Source organism: Perognathus longimembris, chromosome 2 (genome assembly GCF_023159225.1).
Source record: "Perognathus longimembris pacificus isolate PPM17 chromosome 2, ASM2315922v1, whole genome shotgun sequence".
In the NCBI taxonomy this organism is placed as follows: domain Eukaryota; kingdom Metazoa; phylum Chordata; class Mammalia; order Rodentia; family Heteromyidae; genus Perognathus; species Perognathus longimembris.
The window spans coordinates 42,594,656-42,616,694 of NC_063162.1; the positions used below are offsets into that span (position 1 = coordinate 42,594,656).

Here is a 22,039-nt window from a genome sequence, read left to right on the forward strand (position 1 = left end):
TAGCTTAATTCGTAGAATATTAGATTTAAGCATTAAAAAAAAAAAAAAAAACACCTCAGGGACAGTGACCAGACCCTGAATTCAAGCCCTAGGACAGGCACAAAGAAAAAGAAAAAAAGAGAGAGAGAAAGAAAACTGAAACACAGGGTCTGGGAATATGCCCTAGTGGCAAGAGTGCTTGCCTCCTATACATGAAGCCCTGGGTTCAATTCCTTAGCACCACATATATAGAAAAAGCCAGAAGTGCTGCTGTGGCTCAGGAGGCATTGTGCTAGCCTTGAGCAAAGAAGAAGCCAGGGACAGTGCTTAGGCCCTGAGTCCAAGGCCTAGAACTGGCCACAAAAAGTAAAAGAAAAATGAAACACAAAGAGAAAAAGGAGACCAGTGCTGATGCTCTGATTCTTGATTGTCAGTGTTCAGTTTACTGCCCAACTGAGAGATAAGTTGTTACAGAGGTTTGTGATTTATATGTGTGATAGAAACCTGACCTAAGACATGGAACAATGATGAAAAACAAAAATAAGACATATTTCTACAAGCAGAACAGTTTGAGAGACAAATCTCAGGCTTTAGCTCTTGTTTTCTATAATTCACGTATTTTGCTACTTTTCTGTATGGTATTATACACTGTATTTTTTCTACTTCAAAGAGAAGGTAAAAAAATGTGAAATTCTAATCAAGTATTTTTCTGCTGTAATTAGATCCAAAAATAATGTCAACAATATTAAAGACTGATGGTATTTATTGAAAAAAACTAGACAGAAGACATGCCAGGGGATCTATATGCATACTTCAATATAAGACATCACACATTTTAAGAGATAAAGTTCATCACCCTTGTTGTATAGATGAAAAAACTAAGGCTTATCCTGGTTATGTAGTTTGCCTAAGATCACATAAAGTTCTAGTCTACCATTTGTTTGTAATCTCTACAAGTATTTGCTTGCTGACAGAGAAAAATATATTGCAAAGTAGTTGTGTATTTCTCTTTCTTTTGACAAACCTGATAAATCATTCTTAGCTATTTTGCTATCTACAAAATAAGTAATATATGACCTCTAGAAAAAGGAGCAACAACAAAATATTAAAATATGGACAATCACATCAAGTTCTCTAAGAAGAAGTAATCATGAGATTGGAGACCATCATTAAAACTGCAAAAAATCATAAAAAATATCCATTTTACTTTTTGCAATTTTTCTTTTTCAGTTATAAAATAAAAGGAAGATTTTTTGAGAGAATTAGAAAATAACTGGATCACAGATCATCAGTGCATTTGTCTAGGATCGAGACAAACTAGCAAACAATAAAATGATATGCACAGAGATACTAGAAATCTTTCATTTCAGTCATCTTTTAGCACTTAAGTATATAATACAGCACCATAAATGTTAAACAATTTCCACAATAATTTCATTCCTAATAAATCTAAGTCAAGAAGTTCAGTTGTAGATGTTCCTAGATTTCTAGATCAAATGCTTTGTACACATAAACACGGCATATATTTATATATGTACATGTATGGCATAAATATATATTTACATACAGTTTAAAGCAATGTTTGGGAACTCATCACTCATATCTCTAATACTTTTAAACCATCTAGCATGTATCAGAATCAAGTACCTTGAGGGAATGGGGAAAATGATGGAGAATGTTAAAAGAGGTGACAAAAATGCATTGTACACAGAAAACAGCATGTTGATTGAAACCCCTTTGTTTATCTACTGAAAGGTAATATAAAAAACAAGCCAGGAACTGTTAGCTCATGCTTGTAGATCGGTTCAAAGCCAGTCCAGAAAAGCCCATACAACTCTTATCTCCAATAAACTAAGAAAATGCCAGTAGTGACTCTGTGGCTGAAGTGGGGGAGCACTAGCATTGAACAAAAGAAGCCCAAGCACAGTGACATCAGGCGTGAGTTCAAGCCCCAGGACTGATTTAAAAAATTTGATTCTAACTGTGAAGATGGGAAATATTATAATAGCCACATCTATTAAAGAAACATTAACAAATGTTTTCAAACAAAAGCTGTTGGTAGAAAACAGAACAAAAATTAGGTTGGGAAGTTTGTAAGAGAATATTTTAACTTACTACTTCTTCTGCTACTTCTTTCAAAATAATTCTTTTGGTTAACAGCTACACTCATAACTCCTCTTTCAAGTTATGTGCAAACTTTGAGGCAGCTGTTAAAAGAATGTGCATAACCTTTCTTGAATTGCTATATCTCACAATCAACAGGAGGCTTTAGAATATATCTAGAATCTTAAAGAAATACTGCCAGCAGTGTTTATAATAAATGGTATCTTTAAAATCCCTATATCAGCAGAGAAATTTTATAATATAAATTGTTCACTTAACTTTAACTGCTACAGATTTTGGCAGACAGTAAAATTAAATGGTGGATGATCACAAGAATATATTACATTTTTCAAGATACCACTGGGTTAGTAATACATTTTAAGAGAAGAAACTTCTTGCCAGGTCTTAGCCTGCTCTGTGGGATTGTTAAGCAGTAAAACTTTCTCATGTAATTGATGAAAATGGAAGCTTTAAATTTCCATAAGCTTGACAATTTTTGGTTTGTAAAGTGAAAATACTTGTCAACAGAAATTAGCAGGGCTTATGGCAGGGTGGAATTTCTAGTTTAAGAAAATCTCTAGTTTTTCCTCAATGAATTCTGTCTTCCCAAACTTGATTAAATGGACACCTCATTGATGTATACTAATTATACTCCCAAAATTACTCCTCTCACTGTGTGGCTATTTATAATATCCTTCCTTTCTTTTATCAAGATCTCCCCTCCTTTCATTGAAGATATTGAGATATCAACTGCTTAAGAGAGACAAATGGTTTTCAATTCCCTAAGTCATGATAAATTATGTATTGGCTTCATTGAATAAAATATCCATAGCTATTAATAAAGCTTGTACATAATGCTGTCATTTGCAAATGTTATGATTATTTACTCTTCCACCATTTCCTCTCATGTCTATGAACTGCTCTAGTATAAATACAATATGAATTTTGCAACAGCTACAGGAACTCTCTGCCTTATAAATGCCAAAGTCTTCACTTACTAAGCTTGCTCTTCTATTGAATCATAAAATATAATTACATTTGCTGAGCCCACCTCCATGCAACTAGGACTACCTCTGAAGATTTCTAGAAAAAAAACTGGCACAAAAGACACCGTTGTTAATTAAGTCCTGCTGTCTTCACCTATTACTTACTGAGAGAAATTGCAGCCTTATTTATACCCTTGACTTCACATGATTTATATTGCCTCTAAATGCAGGGGAGGTGGGGCTCTAAATGACATACTACAGCTGTTTATATTCTATCCTTGTTGAACCTGAACCTCAAATATCCTTTTATAGATAAGTACATAAAAGTTTTACCAGTTTACATCAATAAATACACAACCAGACTTTGATTCTAGGATAAAAAAAGTATTGTCTTTGCAGCTGAAGACTATTAATACAGGAAAAGTGTTTGTAAGTGTGGAAAGGAATTGCTTCATTAATTTCATCAATCTGGCTTTCAAGATGGAGTGGAAGGAAGAAGACTCGTGCTAGATATTCTCTGCATTAAAAATGCTCTATGTTACAGTTCTGACACACTTTAATGCTCTTATGACGAAACTTAATTGTTAAATAACCAGTAGATAGCTATCTAGCCTAAAGCCTCCTACCAATTGTGTGTGGCATAATCGTGAGTGTGCATGAGTAAGATGAATTATTGATCTCCTTAGTCGTAAGGGTTGCTGGGACGAAATCAGGACTGCTTCAGATGCCAGTTTCTCCAATCCCTGCTGGCTTTGAGGAGACTTCTCTTTCCACTGGCCAAGCAAACACTTTGGTTTCAGAAGATATCAGTTTTCACTGTTACAAAGAATGTCTAGGCCTTAGTCATCTTAAAGTGATTGAAGTGAAAGTTTTTACCCTGATTGGATTTAAAGCAAAATGAAATCATTTTAAAATGGTACAATTCAAAACTGAGAGGATACAAGCCTGTTGGCTTTGTGATATTATTGTAGTTAAATAATAAAACACAGGCCTTTATAGAGTTCTTTACATTTTCCTAGAAGCAACTAAATAACCACCGTTCTATGAAACCACTCTTTTGGCAATGAATTACAGCTAGATCATATAACCTGTTACATCACATCTCTCTGGAACATAGCTAGATCTGGAGTGGTATCATAATACCTCATTTAATAAATCTAGCAGGCATTAGGCATGCTTTCATGCTTCATTTGAAAAATTCAGAAACTCTCAGGAATGGTTTAGGAATTGCTGAGTTCAATGTTCCTAATTAAATGAAAGGAGTACAACTGATTCTGTTGTCCTAGTAATGACCAATCAAGTTTTTACCAACTTTATCTTACTTCATGGATGATATCATTCTCTTCTGCTTCTCACCACCACCATCTCCACCACCTACTTCACTTTGGCTCCAATGATCTTTCCTAGCATAATTTATATTATGCTACTATAAAGCTTCTGTCCACTGAAGGGAATTGAAAGTAAGATGAAAGCAGGTATTTTGGGTACTTAAGGCAGTGTTAGAAATATCTAAAATGTAGCTGCAAATGAATAATACCATCTATTTATAAGATCAAACATCACAAGATGATGGGGCCATGAGGGTCATTAAAAGTACAGAGTGGCTGGAATAGAACCTTCAACAGCTCTGCTTCCCAGTCTAATAGGAACGATTTCTATCATTTGCCAATTTCTTTCTTTTTCTATTTGACCTTTCTTAGTCTCTGTAGTTTGCAACCCCAAACCAAAACCAATTGTGTGTGCTTGGCCCCTTACAATAGAAATGACCCTTCCTCCAGTTGCTTTCTCCACACGAAATGTCTATACCTTATAAAGGGATTCATCTTTTCAGAGAAGTGTGTGAGGCTCAGAACCAAAGGTGTGACCGAGGGCTCCATGCACACAGTGTGTTGTTTGTCCGTAGATGATGCATCTGAGACAGGTCACAAGGTTCAGAATTAAAGAAAGCAGACATTGGCAGCACCTTCAAACTGGTGCAGAATCTCACCACAGTTCCCATTGTTCAGTTCCTCTTCCAGCTTTCCTTTCCTTTTAGCTAGGCGAGTTCATCTCCCTTAAATTTCATCTATCTTCACTTGGTATCAATCAATCTCAAAGTTATATGATTTTTGTATTTTCCAGATGTGGCAATGTTTCCTTTTCTTATGTTTCTCATAAATTTATGCTTAAGTCCTTATTTTCTCTTCACCAGTCAGTAAAAAAAAATTCTATCCATGTTATCAAAATGTATATTTTCTTCTAATAATGTTATCACCCACAGTGATATGTTTAGATTGGTCCCTGTATTACACCCAAATGATCAGAAGATCCTTTGCATCACACTGTACACATAGGGGTTTCAGTATTTAGAGCACTTTTGCTTTGTTTTGATAAATATCCATTTATTTAACATGGAAGATAAGAGTACTATCATTTTTCTAATTAGATTTAAGTGTATAAATATCATTTTTCTTGGGTAGAAATGATTCTTCCCCTTAGAAATTCATTTAGCCATATTTTGTTCAACTTACAGTATTACCCCCAATGACCCACACTCTGTGAGGACCAGATTACTTCCAAGGGTTTTTGTTTTATATTTTTTGTTGCTTTTTTTGTTGTTTGTTTTGTTTTTTTCGGTCATGGGTCTTGAATTCTGGGCCTGGACACTGTCCCTGAGCTCTTCAGCTCATGGCTAGCATTCTACCCCTTTGATCTACAGTGCTACTTCTGGTTTTCTGATGGTTAATTGGACATATGAGTCTCACGGACTTTCCTGAACCACAATCCTCAGATCTCAGCCTCTTGAGTAGCTAGGATTACAGGTGTGATCCATTGGTGCCCAGCACTTCCAAGGTTCTTATTCCTTGCAAGGATCTTACTCCTTTTTCTTAGTGCTGGCTTATCACTTAACTTCCATCTCTGTAATCAATATGAAGATTTTGGTTATGCCGATTAGCACGGTGATTTGCAAGGTCAGCTTCTTGTTAATGCTTTCTATGTTCTAGCCTGTCAGATCTAGACTGAATCAGAAAGAGCAAAGTATAATTTGGGGCCCTGACTCAGACAGTTACAAGAGAAGGGAAGTTTGCCAACAATAGTTTTTGAATTTGAAAGCCTGGGGTTTACTGCCCCTTAACAAAGATTGCTGAAAGCATTAGTGAAATTAGGTTCAGTGGGATCTTTCAACAGAAACAGTTCAAAGATGGTACTTCTAAGTCATCAAATACACAAAAGTCATGATCTCATGTTCAAAAGCTTGAGGAAGAACTGGCTAGTAACATGATCCCAAGTTTTCTGGAAGTGTCTGATACTTAACTCTGGGTGGTCCTTTCCTCTTCCCCAGCCTTTGTTACTCAAGTTCACTGCTTCTCACTACTTTTTTTCTCTGATTTCAGATCATTTACTGTCCAACAATATGAATCCATAGGACTGTGTCATCGTAAAACAACATTTGTTTGAAGCCAGCAAGGGCTATATAAAACAAACAAATGCATACATTCATAAATTTGTGGATAACACTGGGTTTTTCTTCACATGAGTCACAAGATAGGATCTCAAGGAGATGAGAAAAATAAGAATATTATTTCCATGTGAGATTTTATCCACAGCACACTTGTACTGTATCTGGAAAATGGTTACTGAGAATCACATGCCTTAAAGCCACAATCCGTGGTAGCAGTATAAGATCCCTATTGTCAGAGATGGCAGAGAAAGGGTTTTAGAAGACAAAGATATAAGTAGTTTCATGAAAGGCAGATAAACTGTGATGTAGGAACCAACACAATAGGAAAGTTAGAAGAAGATCAAGAGACAGTATGCATCCTCCCATGTTGTATGATTATCAACCTCCAATTAGATAGCAGAAGGGTTGTTTTTCTGCCCCATGTCAGGAAAAAAAAAGCAAGAAATAAAATTTTATATGAAATTCTGCAAGATAAATTGAGTGAAGCCAACTGGGTATACAATCAGAAGAGGAGACTCTGGCATTGTGAGGACTGTGGTCCAGGCTCAACCAAAAAGAGGACACACCTAAACCTCAGCGAATTTCACAGTGAAAATTATGTTGCTTTATTCCTGAATACAGAAAATTTCTCTGACTCACACCAAGTATATAGAATACTAATTTTCAAACACTGCTTGACTGGAGAGGGCAAAGATTGCTAGAACAAAAAAAAGACTTTATTTTTTAATCTACAAATCTGTAGGACAGAGATCTATGGAAGGAAAGTGGCATATATTAATCAAGCTTTTCAATGTCATCAAATCTACTAATTTAATCAGCATTTTAATCATGTCTATCCACTACTTAAACTTGTCTGAAGAAAAAAAAAACACACAATCTGAAAATTAGGCTCAAATATCTTTTCTGTTGTTGTTGTTGCTATTCTTTTTGCCATTCATGGGGCTTGAACTCAGGCTTTGTCCCTGAGCTCTTCCTCTCAAGGCTAGCACTCTACCACTTGAGCCACAGTGCCATTTCTAGGCTCAAATATCTTTAACTATACCATTTGTGTTTGAGGAAGGAAAATTGGAACTACGTAATTCTCCACTATTCTAAGAAGGAGAAAATTCTGGGTATATTTTTGGGGGGATTGGGCTTCCTTTGGCACTTGATAAATGACCTCTTCTTTCCCATAAATGCCAGTCACCATGACTGGAAGTCATCAGGTATCTTTGTCAGGTTCATTCATGGATCTGTTTTGGTTTGGTTGATGAGTCTAGCTAGCAGTAATATCAGGAGGGTTTTGGAGGTTTAGTCAGTATAGTTCTGGTTTAGGTTGTCCCCAGCCTTGTAGAAAACAATTGAAGCTGGCATTCAGAGTAAAATTTGTAAATCTTCCTACTGTAACTTAGGCTACTTATTTAACAACAACAATACCAACAAAAATCAAGGTATTGTCTATCCGCAATGGGGGGGGGGGGGTTGTTGACAGGTGAAGGAGCTCTGTGATAAGGAAGAATGGGGTAGAATAAAGAATTTCACATGGAGATCATCGCATTGTGTCTCTGAATGAAATGCAACACTCCAGATGTTGACAACATTTCACTGAAAATCAACCGCTAGCATGTGAGATTCCCTTGGTGCAACACTGAAGCCTTACTTCCTACACCAAGGAAACACTTAGAAGATTAGCAAGACTTAGGAAAATGAGTACATGAGTCACAAAGTCTGCTTAAAATCCAAGGAGCCCACAGACTGGGAGAAGATCTTTACCGGACATTCAACAGACAAAGGCCTCATCTCTAAAATATATGCAGAACTAAAAAAATTACCTTCTTCCAAAACAAAACCGCAAAGAACCAATAGCCCCCTCATCAAGTGAGCTAAAGACTTACAAAGAAACTTCTCTGATGAGGAAATGAGAATGGCCAATAGACATATGAAAAAATGCTCTACATCACTGGCCATAAAGGAAATGCAAATCAAAACAACATTGAGATTCCATCTCATCCCAGCAAGAATGTCATATATCAAGAAAACTAATAATAACAATTGTTGGAGGGGATGTGGCCAAAAGGGAACCCTACTTCATTGTTGGTGGGAATGTAAACTGGTTCAGCCACTCTGGCAAGCAGTATGGAGATTCCTCAGAAGGCTAAATATAGAACTCCCCTATGACCCAGCAGCCCCACTGTTGGGTATCTATCCAAAAGCCCACAAACAAAATCACAGTAATGCCACCAGCACAACAATGTTCATCGCAGCACAATTTGTCATAGCGAGAATCTGGAACCAACCCAGATGCCCCTCCATAGATGAATGGATCAGGAAAATGTGGTACATATACACAATGGAATTTTATGCCTCTATCAGAAAGAATGACATTGTTCCATTTGTACGGAAATGGAAGGACTTGGAAAAAGTTATACTAAGTGAAGTGAGACAGACCCAAAGAAACATGGACTCTATGGCCTCCCTTATTGGGAATAATTAGTACAGGTTTAGGCAAGCCATAGCAGAGCATCACAAGGCCCAATAGCTATACCCTTATGAACACATAAGATGATGCTAAGTGAAATGAACTCCATGTTATGGAAACAATTGTTATATCACAGTTTTAACTACTTTCAACGTCCTATGTGTATGTGTAGTTTCTATTATTGACTATGTTCTTGTATCACCTTCCTATGGTTGTACCTATACTATCTCTGTAATCTTATCTGAGTATATTGGAAACCGTGTTTACTGGTATTGGAAGTAGGAAATTCAAAGGGAATACCAAATTTGAGAGACAGGGTAAAAAAAGAGAAATAACTACAAAAGCAATACTTGCAGAACTGTTTGGTGTAAGTGAACTGAACACCTGAGGGGGGAGGGAAAGGGGGGGAGGGAGGGGGGCATGAGGGACAAGGTAACAAACAGTACAAGAAATGTATCCAATGCCCAACGTATGAAACTGTAACCTCTCTGTACATCAGTTTGATAATAAAAATTTGAAAAAAAAAATCCAAGGAGCCAAGTTTCAAAAACCCTCTTGATGATTTTGTTAAATATGGCTTAAGTTTATCATTGGTGGCAATTTGACCCAAATTTTACAAAAATGAAGAAGTCTCGGGTATAATAACAGTTCACAATAGCACCCATTAAGTTATTTTCAGGAAGATGAGCTAAGACATGAGAACACTACATAAAAGACAAAAAAGAAACAAAAAGGAAAATAGACTTAATAAATAACCATTCCGTCCTCAAATGTGAACTATTAACGCTTTATAACATAAAACATGACTTTCCAATTATGTAATTTTGCAATTATTTCTAAATAAGAAGGCATTCTTATTTAGAAGCAGGAATGAATAAAAGGTGAGCCTCCCTTGTCAGTTAATGGTGGGAGACAAGATGGCAGAAGTATGTTCCGTAGACTATATCTCTGTGGGAGAGGGAGTGCTCACATTTTTCATCTTCAGTTAGGATCAAACTGATCTAATTAGGTTTTTCATCTCATTAAATGCTCAGAATCCCCTTTAGAGGGGATTTAGTTTTGATGAATTTCAAGGAAAGCTGTTTGGAGAAAAGTTTGAGTTAGATACATCACTTTTCTTCTGATTGTTTTTTTCCTACCTTGTGCCTACTTTATGATATGTAGTAGTGACTGTGCTTTGTCAGAGCTGACTGTTTTGATTTGTTTTGTTTTGCCAGGCCTGGGGCTTGGGACTCAGGGCCTGAGCACTGTCCCTGGTTTCATTTTGCTCAAGCTTAGCATTCTACCTTTTGAGCTACAGCACCATATCGGGCTTTTTCTGTGTATGTGGTGCTCAGGAACCACACCCAGGGATTCACACATGCTAGGCAAGCACTCTACCACTAAACCACATTCCAAGCCTCCAGAGCTGTTTTTAATGATGCTACTCAAGCATGCTTTCTTTCGAGATGATCATTGAGAAGCTAATAAAAACAATGGTGCTAGGTATCACAACAGTAACAGAACTTCACATTTTCTGTGGTTTTGGGTTTTATCTGTCTTTTTTCTTCTTATTAATGAAGTGTGCTGGATGTCTAATATTCTTCATATGACTACAGAACCTAATGATGCATAACATACTGCTATTATTGAGCATTTTATATAAATATATATGTATATATACATTTGAATTTTTGGAAACTTTAGCTGTTCTGTCAACTTTAGAAAAAGTATACCAATGTACTGTGTTAAGATGACATTGTACAGAAATTAATATCCATATTGGTCTAGAAACGTTTAACTTAATGCATTTCTATTTGAACAGTGGTAAGTGTAGTCTAGGTAAGGTAAGGTCTTATCTACATGGGTTTGATTACAGAAACCAATAAAGTATTCTCTAAATAATGAACAAAACAAATAATTAGAAAAATTTTCAATCTGATGCTGATAATATAGCTATATTAGTTAATTATCTGGAAAGGTCAATTTAAGTCATAGAGATATTAACCAACTTATTATCAATGCATAACAATGATAGTTATTTTTGTTTTCCAGATTCAGATTGATTTGAAGAATATATCTATACCTATGTCTATGTATATATATATGTAAATATATATGTTTATATATATATGTCTTATACTTAGCACTTTAGAATTTATTTTTGATTACTTTCCAGGCCTGCAGCCAATATATATTATTTCCAATGCCATATAAAACTATCAATTGCTCAGCATTGGTGGCTCATCCCTGTATTCACAGCTACTTAAGAGGCTTTGATTGGAAAATTGTGATTTGAAGCCAGCCCAGAAGAAAGACTGAAAAACTTACCTCTAATTAACTATCAAAAAACAAAAGGCACAAATTGAACTGTGTCTCAAATGGTAGAGCACCAGCCTTGAGCTGTAAAGCTAAGCAACAGTGCCAGGCTCTGAGTTCAAGCTTCAGTTCTAACAGAAATTACAAACAAACAAGCAAAAACCTGTAAGCTGGATATTGGCTTCTCAAACAGGTACCATACGTATAAAGAATATTTCTATAAAACATTGCCAATATGATTACTAGATACAGAGACAAGATAGAGTTGAATTTACCTATTCATTTCCCTTCTTCCATTTCAAAGTTCCATTTTTCAAGGTAGAAAATAACCAGATACAGAAAACTTTGTATTTGATTTTGACCAAGAAAGGAACACTCAAATTTATCACAAGGAGAGGAAAGTGAGCTATCATACATAACCCAACCACCTTCTTGGGAAAGTACAGGTGTCCCACAGCTAACTGAGAGAGTAGCAACTATAGTCCAATTTATGACACCAGTAATTTGGAGATGTGTGTACACAAATATCAGCAAAATACTAAGCATCGTAAATATCTATCCTCTATCTTTTTATAGCACAATTACATTGTTTCATCAATTTTAGAATGTTTTCAAAGGGATAATGAGTAAGGCCTGCCCCACGTTTTATCAATTATTTTCTGTATCATTGTACTAGAAAATGCAAAAATCTACATATCAATCCTCTGCTATCCTTGCTCAGTTTGCCCTGTGTAATGGCTCTTCAGAAGTAGTTTATAGGGAGGGTTATCTGTTAGGATGTTTCTTTTAATTAATTTATCTCCAGGAACAGCTTTAAAGAAATAAAAGGAAAACATTTTTTTTTTAATAAAAAGAACCATTCATCCATGTGCCTTCTGCCCTTTTCACCAAACAATATAGACTCTTCTAAATTTAATATGCCTTATGAATAGCAGAAAGAATGACTCTGTAGGGTGGGTGATTTAGGTATAGAATTTCAAATACTTTAGGAATCACAGATACACAAAAGAAGCAATAAAAGATCTACTTGTGGATTTCACAAATTCACAAAGGGTTTTCATAAGAAAATAGATCTGGCATAATGACATATGAAAATAGTTGACTCTCCTCATTATTTATGAATCCATATGAATCCTGACACTTCTGTAAGTTTCTTGAAGAAATGTTCATAATACTGTTAGGAAGAATAATGCCATTTTTTTCTGAGTGATTCAAAGCACTTACTGACTGATTTTGAAAACAGGAACTTGGGTACTGCCACCACAACAAAATCCTTACATTATTTTTTAAGCAATCAAAGAAGATAATGGACAAGGACAAAATGTCGTTTTACAAACAATTTTTGTAGACAGCATTTCTCTGGAAATGTACTAAGAAGTCGTCATGCTTAAGTTATGTAATAAAAAAAGCATCCTGGGATACCAAAAATATAGTTAAAGAACAACATGGAAACTATTATTTCCCTAGTACCATCCTGTCCTAACTATCTCTAAATATTTCTGGCAATAATACCATAAATGACTAAGGCTAATGGGTAACTTTCATCATGTGTATTTATGAAAGACCACCTTTCCTTAAATTCATTTTCTTCACTGGGACAAATTTCAAATCATGTAAATATTGGATATTAGCATAGATAAGATTGTATAGCAACATTTTTTACATCAAAACAAGTGAGACAGACCGATCTTGTTTTTTTTGATATTTCTTTGTGTAACTTTATGGTAGCAATACAGATTCAAAAATCAGGATCTGTGGACTTATACCTGGGGATGGAGACTCACCAGTACTTGTAAGGAAGTTGACATTTCTCATTACACCTTCAGTGTAAGCCCCTGATTCATAACTGTCCATTTCACCAGTGACGATGTGAGCTACTCTTGCTGCTCGACCTTTGATAGCACCTGCAGCCCGGTCTAAATTATCAGCATCCTCATCTCTCAGAGCGATGATGCACTTGTTGACATCTTCCAGGATGTGGCTTTCTGTAAATAAATGGATCAAATTCTTTTTTTTCATCACAGAAATCTAGAATATTATATTAATGTCTGATCAGACACAGTATATACTGAGGAATGTGAAAATTAATTATGGGGAAAAGTTAACAAGTACTTTGTATCTTTTTATTAAAAAATGAATTTCAAAATTCACATTTAAGATTTATTTTTACTGGTTACATACTATTCTAGATTATAGCTGAAGTAGATATTAGATTGGTGTAACACATTGGTAGAAATTAGTTATAGCTTTTTGATTAACATGAAAATAAAAGACAGGTCTGGGAATATTGCCAAGTGGTAGAGTGCTTGCCTTGTATACACGAAGCCCCGGGTTCAATTCCTCAGCACCACATATATAGAAAAAGCCATAAATGGCACTGTGGCTCAAGTGGTAGAGTGCTAGCCTTGAGCAAAAAGAAGCCTGGGACAGTGCTCAGGCCCTGAGTTCAAGCCCCATAACTGGGCAAAAAAAGAAAAGACATAATGATAGAACTCAGAATTCTGAATGAAAACAATATTACATAGGTTCAAAACCTTAAAAAAAATCTTTGTTAAATATATATAAATATAAAATCCTGGAATTCCATTTAGCTAATGTTCATTGACTTGCTATAATGTTTAATAAAATTACAGAAATGTTCTAAATTGGTAAATAATGAAAAATACAATTTTAATTGTAAAGCAATAACCCTTAAGGTCATGAACATACAGCACTCATACACATATACACAAACACAAAATACTGTATAAAGTTTTAAAGATTAATTTGAGCAAATAAATCCCAGAGCAAATGGAATGTTCCAAAACATATCCCTAGGGCTGGGGATGTGGCCTAGTGGCAAGAGCGCTTGCCTCCTATACTTGAAGCCCTGGGTTCGATTCCCCAGCACCACATATACAGAAAATGGCCAGAAGTGGCACTGTGACTCAAGTGGCAGAGTGCTAGCCTTGAGCAAAAAAGAAGCCAGGGACAGTGCTCAGGCCCTGAGTCCAAGGCCCAGGACTGGCAAAAAAAAAAAAACAACAACAACAAAAAAAACATATCCCTAGATTTCCTCCCCCTACCCTCTCAGCATAAGGAAAAGATAAAGAGTTATTATTGTATACAGAAATATCTTCTTTCTTTATAAAATGATTAATATTCCCAAACAGAGCTAGTGAAAGGTGGTTATATAGGCGCAATGTTCACAACTTGAGCAGTGATTTGCTTGTACTTGTTTATTGTTGTTGAGAGAGAAGGTAATACTGTGTGGCACAGGCTACCAAGGATTCTGTGGAATTTAGATCTAACAGTCTGGAAATATAAGCATGTTAACACAATGCTATGCTAATGGTATTTTTTGAAGAAATTAAAAGAATGCTAAAAGAATTAGTGGTTTTGGCTTCTTGCTTTTCAATATGAATAAACACCCAACATCTTTAAATATTCTATTCATTAAAAGTTGACCCAGAAAACAATGACAAGATTCGGTCTACCATTCATATATATATATGCACACATATATATGTCTTAAGGCTTGGACTAAGCATTGTCCCTGGCTTCTTTTTTCTCAAGGCTAGCACTCTACATCTTAAGCCACAGTGCCACTTCCAGCCTTTTCTGTTTATATGGTGCTGAGGAATCGAACACAGGGCTTCATTCATGCTAGGCTGTTCTGCTAAGCCATATTCCCAGCCCCTTGCCTTTTACCCTTTGTCTCACCATTTTGATGTTCCCCTTCAACAAAGATGCATGTTTCATTTTATAACTTCAGCAAGTAATTCACAAAATTGACAGCAAGGAGATACTCATCTGATCTCACCATTATTTAGAAACAATTAAAATGGGAACTGACAGAATTCCTCCACATCAACAAAGCTGTAAAATTGCACATGGATATGAAGTAATGAGGTTTGAAATTTTGCCTACCCATTTATTTACTCAATCACTCATTATTTGCTTTTATTTCTTTATTATTCTTGGTCAAAACTGCATATAATAAATCTCTGAATAGGGTGAGTTTACCATATCTTATAATTCTCAAAATCTCTCATGCTCTACCCCACTTTTGGGTATTTATCCAAAAAACTACAAACAAAATCAAAGTAAAGCCACCAGCACAACAATGTTCATTGCAGCTCAATTTGTCATAGCGAGAATCTGGAACCAACCCAGATGCCCCTCCATAGACGAATGGATCAGGAAAATGTGGTACATATACACAATGGAATTGTATGCCTCTATCAGAAAGAATGACATTGCCCCATTTGTAAGGAAATGGAAGGACTTGGAAAAAAAAATTATACTAAGTGAAGTGAGCCAGACCCAAAGAAACATGGACTCTATGGTCTCCCTTATTGGGACTAATTAGCACAGGTTTAGGCAAGTCACAACAGAAGATAACAAGAGCCCAATAGCTATACCCTTATGATACCATAAGATGATGCTAAGTGAAATGAACTCCATTTTATGAAAATGATTGTTATATCAGAGTTGTAACTACTTTCAACATCCCATGTGTATCTGTAGTTTCTACTATTGATGATGTTCGTGTATCACCTTCTTGTGATTGTATCTACACTATCTCTCTAATCTTATCTGAGTGTATGGGAAACAGTGTGTACTGGTATTATAATTAGGAAATTGAAAGGGAATACCAAAATTGAGAGACAAAGGGTAAAATACGAGAAACAACAACAAAAGCAATACTTGCAAAATTGCTTGGTGTAAGTGAACTGAACACCTCAGGAGGGGACAGGGGGAGGGGGGAGGGGGTATGAGGGACAAGGTAACAAACAGTACAAGAAATGTATCCAATGCCTAACGTGTGAAACTGTAACCTCTCTGTACATCAGTTTTATAATAAAAACTTTAAAAAAATCTCTCATGCTCTTCCATGCCTTTGTACTATGCATTATTAAAATATTGACATAGATTACTCATTCCCTTTGGCCTGCTCATTCAATTCTTACTATACTTTCAATAAACTACTCCAAATATATCCTTCCAAGAAAATCTGGCCAACCTCTTACTCTCTGTAACAGCATATACTGGGTTCTGGGCTGTCTGAGATTCACATGAAATGTTTTACATGTGTCCATTTGAGCGTATTCTTCTATTTTATCCTATAATTATCAAACTATCCTTCTGGCAGATTTTGAAATATATCTAAGGACAGAAAATTGCTGATATTCCTTGAAGCAGAATATTTATTACCTATAGTAAGATTTGACTATTGTTAATTTAGCAAGAATGTTTGTTAAATAAATGAAGGAAGCTATCTTGCCCCTGAAAAAAGTAAATTGTTTGGCCTGGATACTAAATTGCAGGTCATGAACAGAAGTAGATTATTTCTGTGATCTGAAATTCAATCAATTCATGTCATGTCAAGAATATCAAGGCCATTTTTTATGAAAAAGGATAAGACATTGAAAACATCGGAAAAATCCATTTGGGTTTTAATTTGATATATTGTTACAATTCTAATAAACTGAGGCATTGTTCCATATCAACAGAAATTACATGTAAGTCTTCACTATTCTATTTCCCACAGAAATTAAGTACAACTATAGACTCTACCAAAGTAATCATTTTAAGTCCACATATGTGACACAATGAACACAATGTTTATTCTGCATTCACTAGAGGTGCTTATGATTGTAGTGCTGTACCAATTTGTTCATCCCATAAAAGTGAATTCATATTTAGAGAAAAAATACTGTTAATTCTTAGAAGATTAATTATCGAATAAACTATAATTTCTGTTAGATTAAAGATGGAATTTTAACTTCCACAAACTATTCTGTCCCAGCAAATTTTGCATGGGAAAAAATAAAGAATATTCAGTAGCTGAATTGAGTGGTTACTTCTACCATATAACAGTGGTACAAATACTCAACGATTTCTTGTTTAAATATGAGAAGAAAATAAAGGAAGGATTTGGGGGGTTGTTATTTGGCTTTACAGGAAGCTGTGTGGTTATTGTACGAAGTTTAATAATGTTGTCAGAAGTCATAGTATTAATTATGTTAAAGAAAAATAGATGTAAGCCTAAGCATAAAATAAACGTCCTACAAATCATATGCAATATGAAAAATAAGAATGAAATGTGTGGCAAAAATATATATAATCAGACTTAATCCAAGGCAGCTAAAATGTTGGAGATGATGACTAAATGTTCTTGGGAATTAAATACAACACAAAAATATTAGTAAAGGTTTAAAATTTTTCCCCTATTGTGACAATTTGGACTACCAAAAATGTTTTACAGAATGCTGGCAACAGCTACTTGCATGAAATTCTAAACAGAGAGTTCCAGAAAAAGGAAATAAAAATGTTGGATACCTCCCACATATGCACAGTAGCTAAATGTTAAGCTAATTTCTCAAAATCGATCATTGGGCTATAATTCATCTGTCAGGTGAATTTCTTTATGTAAAAGCCCTTCATAAATGGCTTGAGTTTTTTAAAGCTAGCTATACAGTCCATAAACCCCTAGGGAAGAAATATAAATATGTGTATATATATATACATATATATATACATGCCACATAACTTGTATGACACGCCCAAATGTAATATCCTTTTAAGAATTTGCTGATGGAATGAGTTCATTCAATGGACACAGAAAAAGTCATTAGGTGTTCTACTTTTGATTATTTTTTTCATTGTTTTTGCATTTGTGCTCAACAGTTATATCACAAAAGTTATGGTTACACAGGAAGAGGATATGTTATTAGAAAGCATCCACATTTAGAACACTGTGCTGTGAAGAAGAATCACTTCTGGAAAGTTGGTGTTCAAAGCTTCAGTGAATCAATTTCACTCTTGTTTTGAGGAGAGAGGTAGGAAGACCGAACTTCAGGCACTCAAAGGCATGACTTTAAAAGGGGAGAATTTCACTGAGCATCATCTTATGCATTCATAATGGCATAGCTATTAGGCTCTTGTGATCCTCTGCTGTGACTAGCCTAAACCTGTGCTAATTATTCCCTATGAGGGAGACCATAGAATCCATGTTTCTTTGGGTCTGGACGCTAAGTGAAATGAACTCCATGTTATGGAAACGACTGTTATATCACTGTTGTATTTAATTTCAACATGCCATGTGAAACCGTGGCTTCCATTGTTGATGATCCTCTTGTATCCCCTTCCTGTGGTTGTACCCGCACTATCACTGTATCTTATCTGAGTACATTGGAAACTGTATATACTGGTATTAGAACTAGGGATGTGAAAGGGAATATCAAAATCGAGAGACAAAGGATAAAAAGACAAATGACTCCAAAAGCAATACTTGCAAAACCATATGGTGTAAACCAACTGAACAACTCATGGGGGGAGAGGAAAAGGGGGAGGGGGAGGGGGGAATGAGGGAGGAGGTAACAAACAGTACAAAAACTGTTCCCAAGTTCTAACATATGAAACTGTAACCTCTCTGTACATCACTTTGACAATAAACAGGAAAAAAAAAACGGAAAAAAAAATAAAAGTGGAGAATTGCTGAGTTAGGGCAATTGCCATCAATCATCTTAGAGTTTGCCTGAGATGCAAAGGGAAATTTTTATTATTTTGGGAAAACAGTAGCAAATGGGAAAATAAAGGATTAGACTTTCACTGGAAGGTACTCCATTTGTTGTGAACCTCTTTAGGTAGTTCCACCTTTCATCACTATAAGAAGTGGAGCAAAAGAAGATTTTGAAATGAATTTTTATTTTTTTCTATAATTTTATTATATATAATAAAAATATATAATATATAAGTATATATTATATATAATAAAGAAGCCAACAGGATGCAGCAATACATAAAGTTGTTACTTATGTATCTGATTAACAATGCTTACATTTTCTGTATGGAAGGAATTTGACTACAATGACTAGTTTCCAAATTAATATCTCACAGAATGATTTAATCAAGTACTACTTAGAGGCAGTATCTCACTAATAATTTTACCAGACTGTCTTAGAACTAGTGCACCTTCACCTTTATTTCACATGCTATTACCATAGATTAGTATATTTAAAACTCTACAGTGGCATATGTACACTTTGTTTTTAAAACTCATAGTTATATAAATGGCTCTTGTCAAATGGTAAACTAAATAATTTTTTAATCTGGTAGAATCGAGAATCATTTTTGGAAAAAAATTCTAAAGATTACAATTTTATTGCTGTAGGGCCAGCTCTGTTCTTATGAAAATTTTTAAACCATTCTTTTTTAATAATTTTCTTTAAACAAGCTTTATCATCTTAGTGGATCTCAAAAACAATGAATTTTTAATGCACATACACTTAAATTTGTAAGTCACACTTTCACCTTTGGAAAATTATTCTTAGATTAAGCACCTTGGCCTTGGTAACTGCTAATTTTTCAAGTATTGTTCTATATTGAGGAATAAGGAAAAGCCAAATTCACATGTTGAATCATAGACCTAAGTTTAAAATGCAAAACTCTAAGTGTAAGCAATGAAAAGAAAAATATAGTAATTTTGGTTTCATGGAAATCAAGTCTTGATGTTGTGCAAAAGTCACTGATAAGAAAATGGAAAGGCCAACCACAGACTTAAAGATATTTCCAAAAGACAAAGATTAGACTAGTAAAAAAAAAATAGTGAGAGACAAAGAGTTAACAGACCTCTCATCAGAGAAGATACAACGTGAAAGAATGTCTCTCATCATACCTCATTTATTAAGTGACTAAAATCTAACAATATCAAATGTTGTTAAGGATATGGAGCAATAGGACCCCCCTTCACTGATGGAGAATGTGTAGAACAGTGGTAGAGCTATTTCCGAAAACAATGTCATAGTTACAATTTAATCCAATTCAATAGTCACACCTCTAAACAAATTGATAAATAAATAAATACCCACATATGTACATGAATGCTTATAGAAGCTTTACTCTTAATTGACAAAACTTTGGAGCAATGAACATGTCCTTCAGTAGGTTAATAAGCTGTGAAATATCCAGATAATAAAATGAAAAAAGCAAAAATTAAAATTAAAAAGACATAAGTCTGCCACACTTCATTTTATAAATGAAATTTTGAGTTTTTGTGCAAGCAAATATTTCCCCAATTTACAATGTGACAGTAGTTGAATCATAACTCAAAAAATCAGGATTGGTTCAATCTACTAAGGTACCACAAATGGGAAGGTTTCATATGGCTTTAAAATATGGTGACTATGTCAAGCAGATGATGATGGATATGAGGAGATGGAGGCTTGAATTATTTCCTAAATTTCACATCGATGTCACTAAGGCTTGTTTATACTAGTATACAGTTCCAGGCACTATAAACATGCACATTAATTTTGTTTGAACATATATTATCTACACATTTTAAATTTAAATAGGGGTAGTTTTATAATTTCAGTTCTTCAAAATTTGCAGAGACAATGCCATATTAGTGCTAATATTCTACATTTTTGTGAGTCCATCATGGATGGAGGGTTCCTGGAGAATGAATTCTAGAAATATCTGCAGGGAAATCAATGATGGAGAAATAAACAAACAAAACTAAGTGCTTCAGAGACTTAGCTATTCTTGTCTAAATTTTTAAGTTCAGAGTACTGTATTTTACACCATCCTTACCTTGACATCATAATGAAGAAAAGTAAAACAAACCTTGTCTTTCTCAGTCAGAACATAGCTTGTTCTGTTGATTCTTCTAACTGAGCTTATTCATGCTAATGTTCCCATTGCTTCCTCTCCCATAGACTAGGAACCAATTAACATCGAACAAGAAAGCACTGAGATTAAAACAAAAAGAAGAAAACAACTTAAAGTAGCTTTGAGGATGTTACCAGACTGAACATCAGGACTGTCAGCAGGAACAGACAGTAGTGAGCAATTCTCCAGTATAATGGAATAAAACCTTTCAATTCCTGCATACTGGATGCTAAATGCTAATGTTGGATGCCTGTTACTGGATGTTCATTTGGGTGATACTCTTTTTCCATGGTTCAAAATACAGAACAATTTGGTATCCAATTACAAAATATGTACTTTGGGGCAGAAACATGCAAATTTTTGTAGTACTTAAGTGAAGTCCTAAAGGAATGCAATTAAGAAAAACTCTCTTGAATAGGTTCATAAACTCTAAGGGATATTCTACATAGAATAACAAACTTACAGATACATTTAAAGATAGAAAACATTTTTATACCCTTATATCTTGCCCCCATGAGCAGCCTATTAAGAAATTACTGTTCAACTATTTTGTTTGCTTTCTAAAATACACTACTTCTTTTTTTCTAGTTCTATTTTTTATTTTTACTTTTTCTTATTTATTGTCAAAGTGATGTACAGAGAGGTTACAGTTTCATACGTTAGACGTTGGGTACTTCACATGGAAAGAATAGGCTGATCATTATAAACCACAAGACTTTTGTGGGATCTATCACTTAAATATCTATGCCTATCAAATACACCAAGAAAAGATCATTTTCCTAGTCAGTGGATTCATGCAGACATCAGGCAGGCATTGGAAAGAGAGGATGTATGTACCTCAGAAGTAGAATAATTTCCTAAATGCATGGAAGCTCTGGGTTTGATAGCACCCTAGAACACATACATGTCATGCACAACATCTTTCTATTGAAATATTTTGCTCTCAAATGCATCCCACTCTAAAAAAGTAAAACCAGATCTCCCTCCACGACATAAATTCCTCTTCTATTTTTCATCTGCAACTAATTCTAGGAAATTAAGGTTAAAATCAAGAACTTACTGTATAGACAACTAATTCTATGAGGTTTAAGCAAACCCAAGTAACATTCTCCATCT

General features: G+C 34.9%; 1 protein-coding gene across 1 annotated transcript in view; it reads right to left on the reverse strand.

Moving 5' to 3' along the window:
- Ctnna3 (catenin alpha 3) overlaps window positions 1–22,039 on the reverse strand; it is a 1,259,651-nt gene that overhangs the window by 313,722 nt on the left and 923,890 nt on the right. The window contains exon 12 of the mRNA XM_048338867.1: window positions 13,051–13,251. Within this exon, the coding sequence (XP_048194824.1) occupies window positions 13,051–13,251 (201 nt within the window). The remainder of the gene's footprint in view (window positions 1–13,050; window positions 13,252–22,039) is intronic.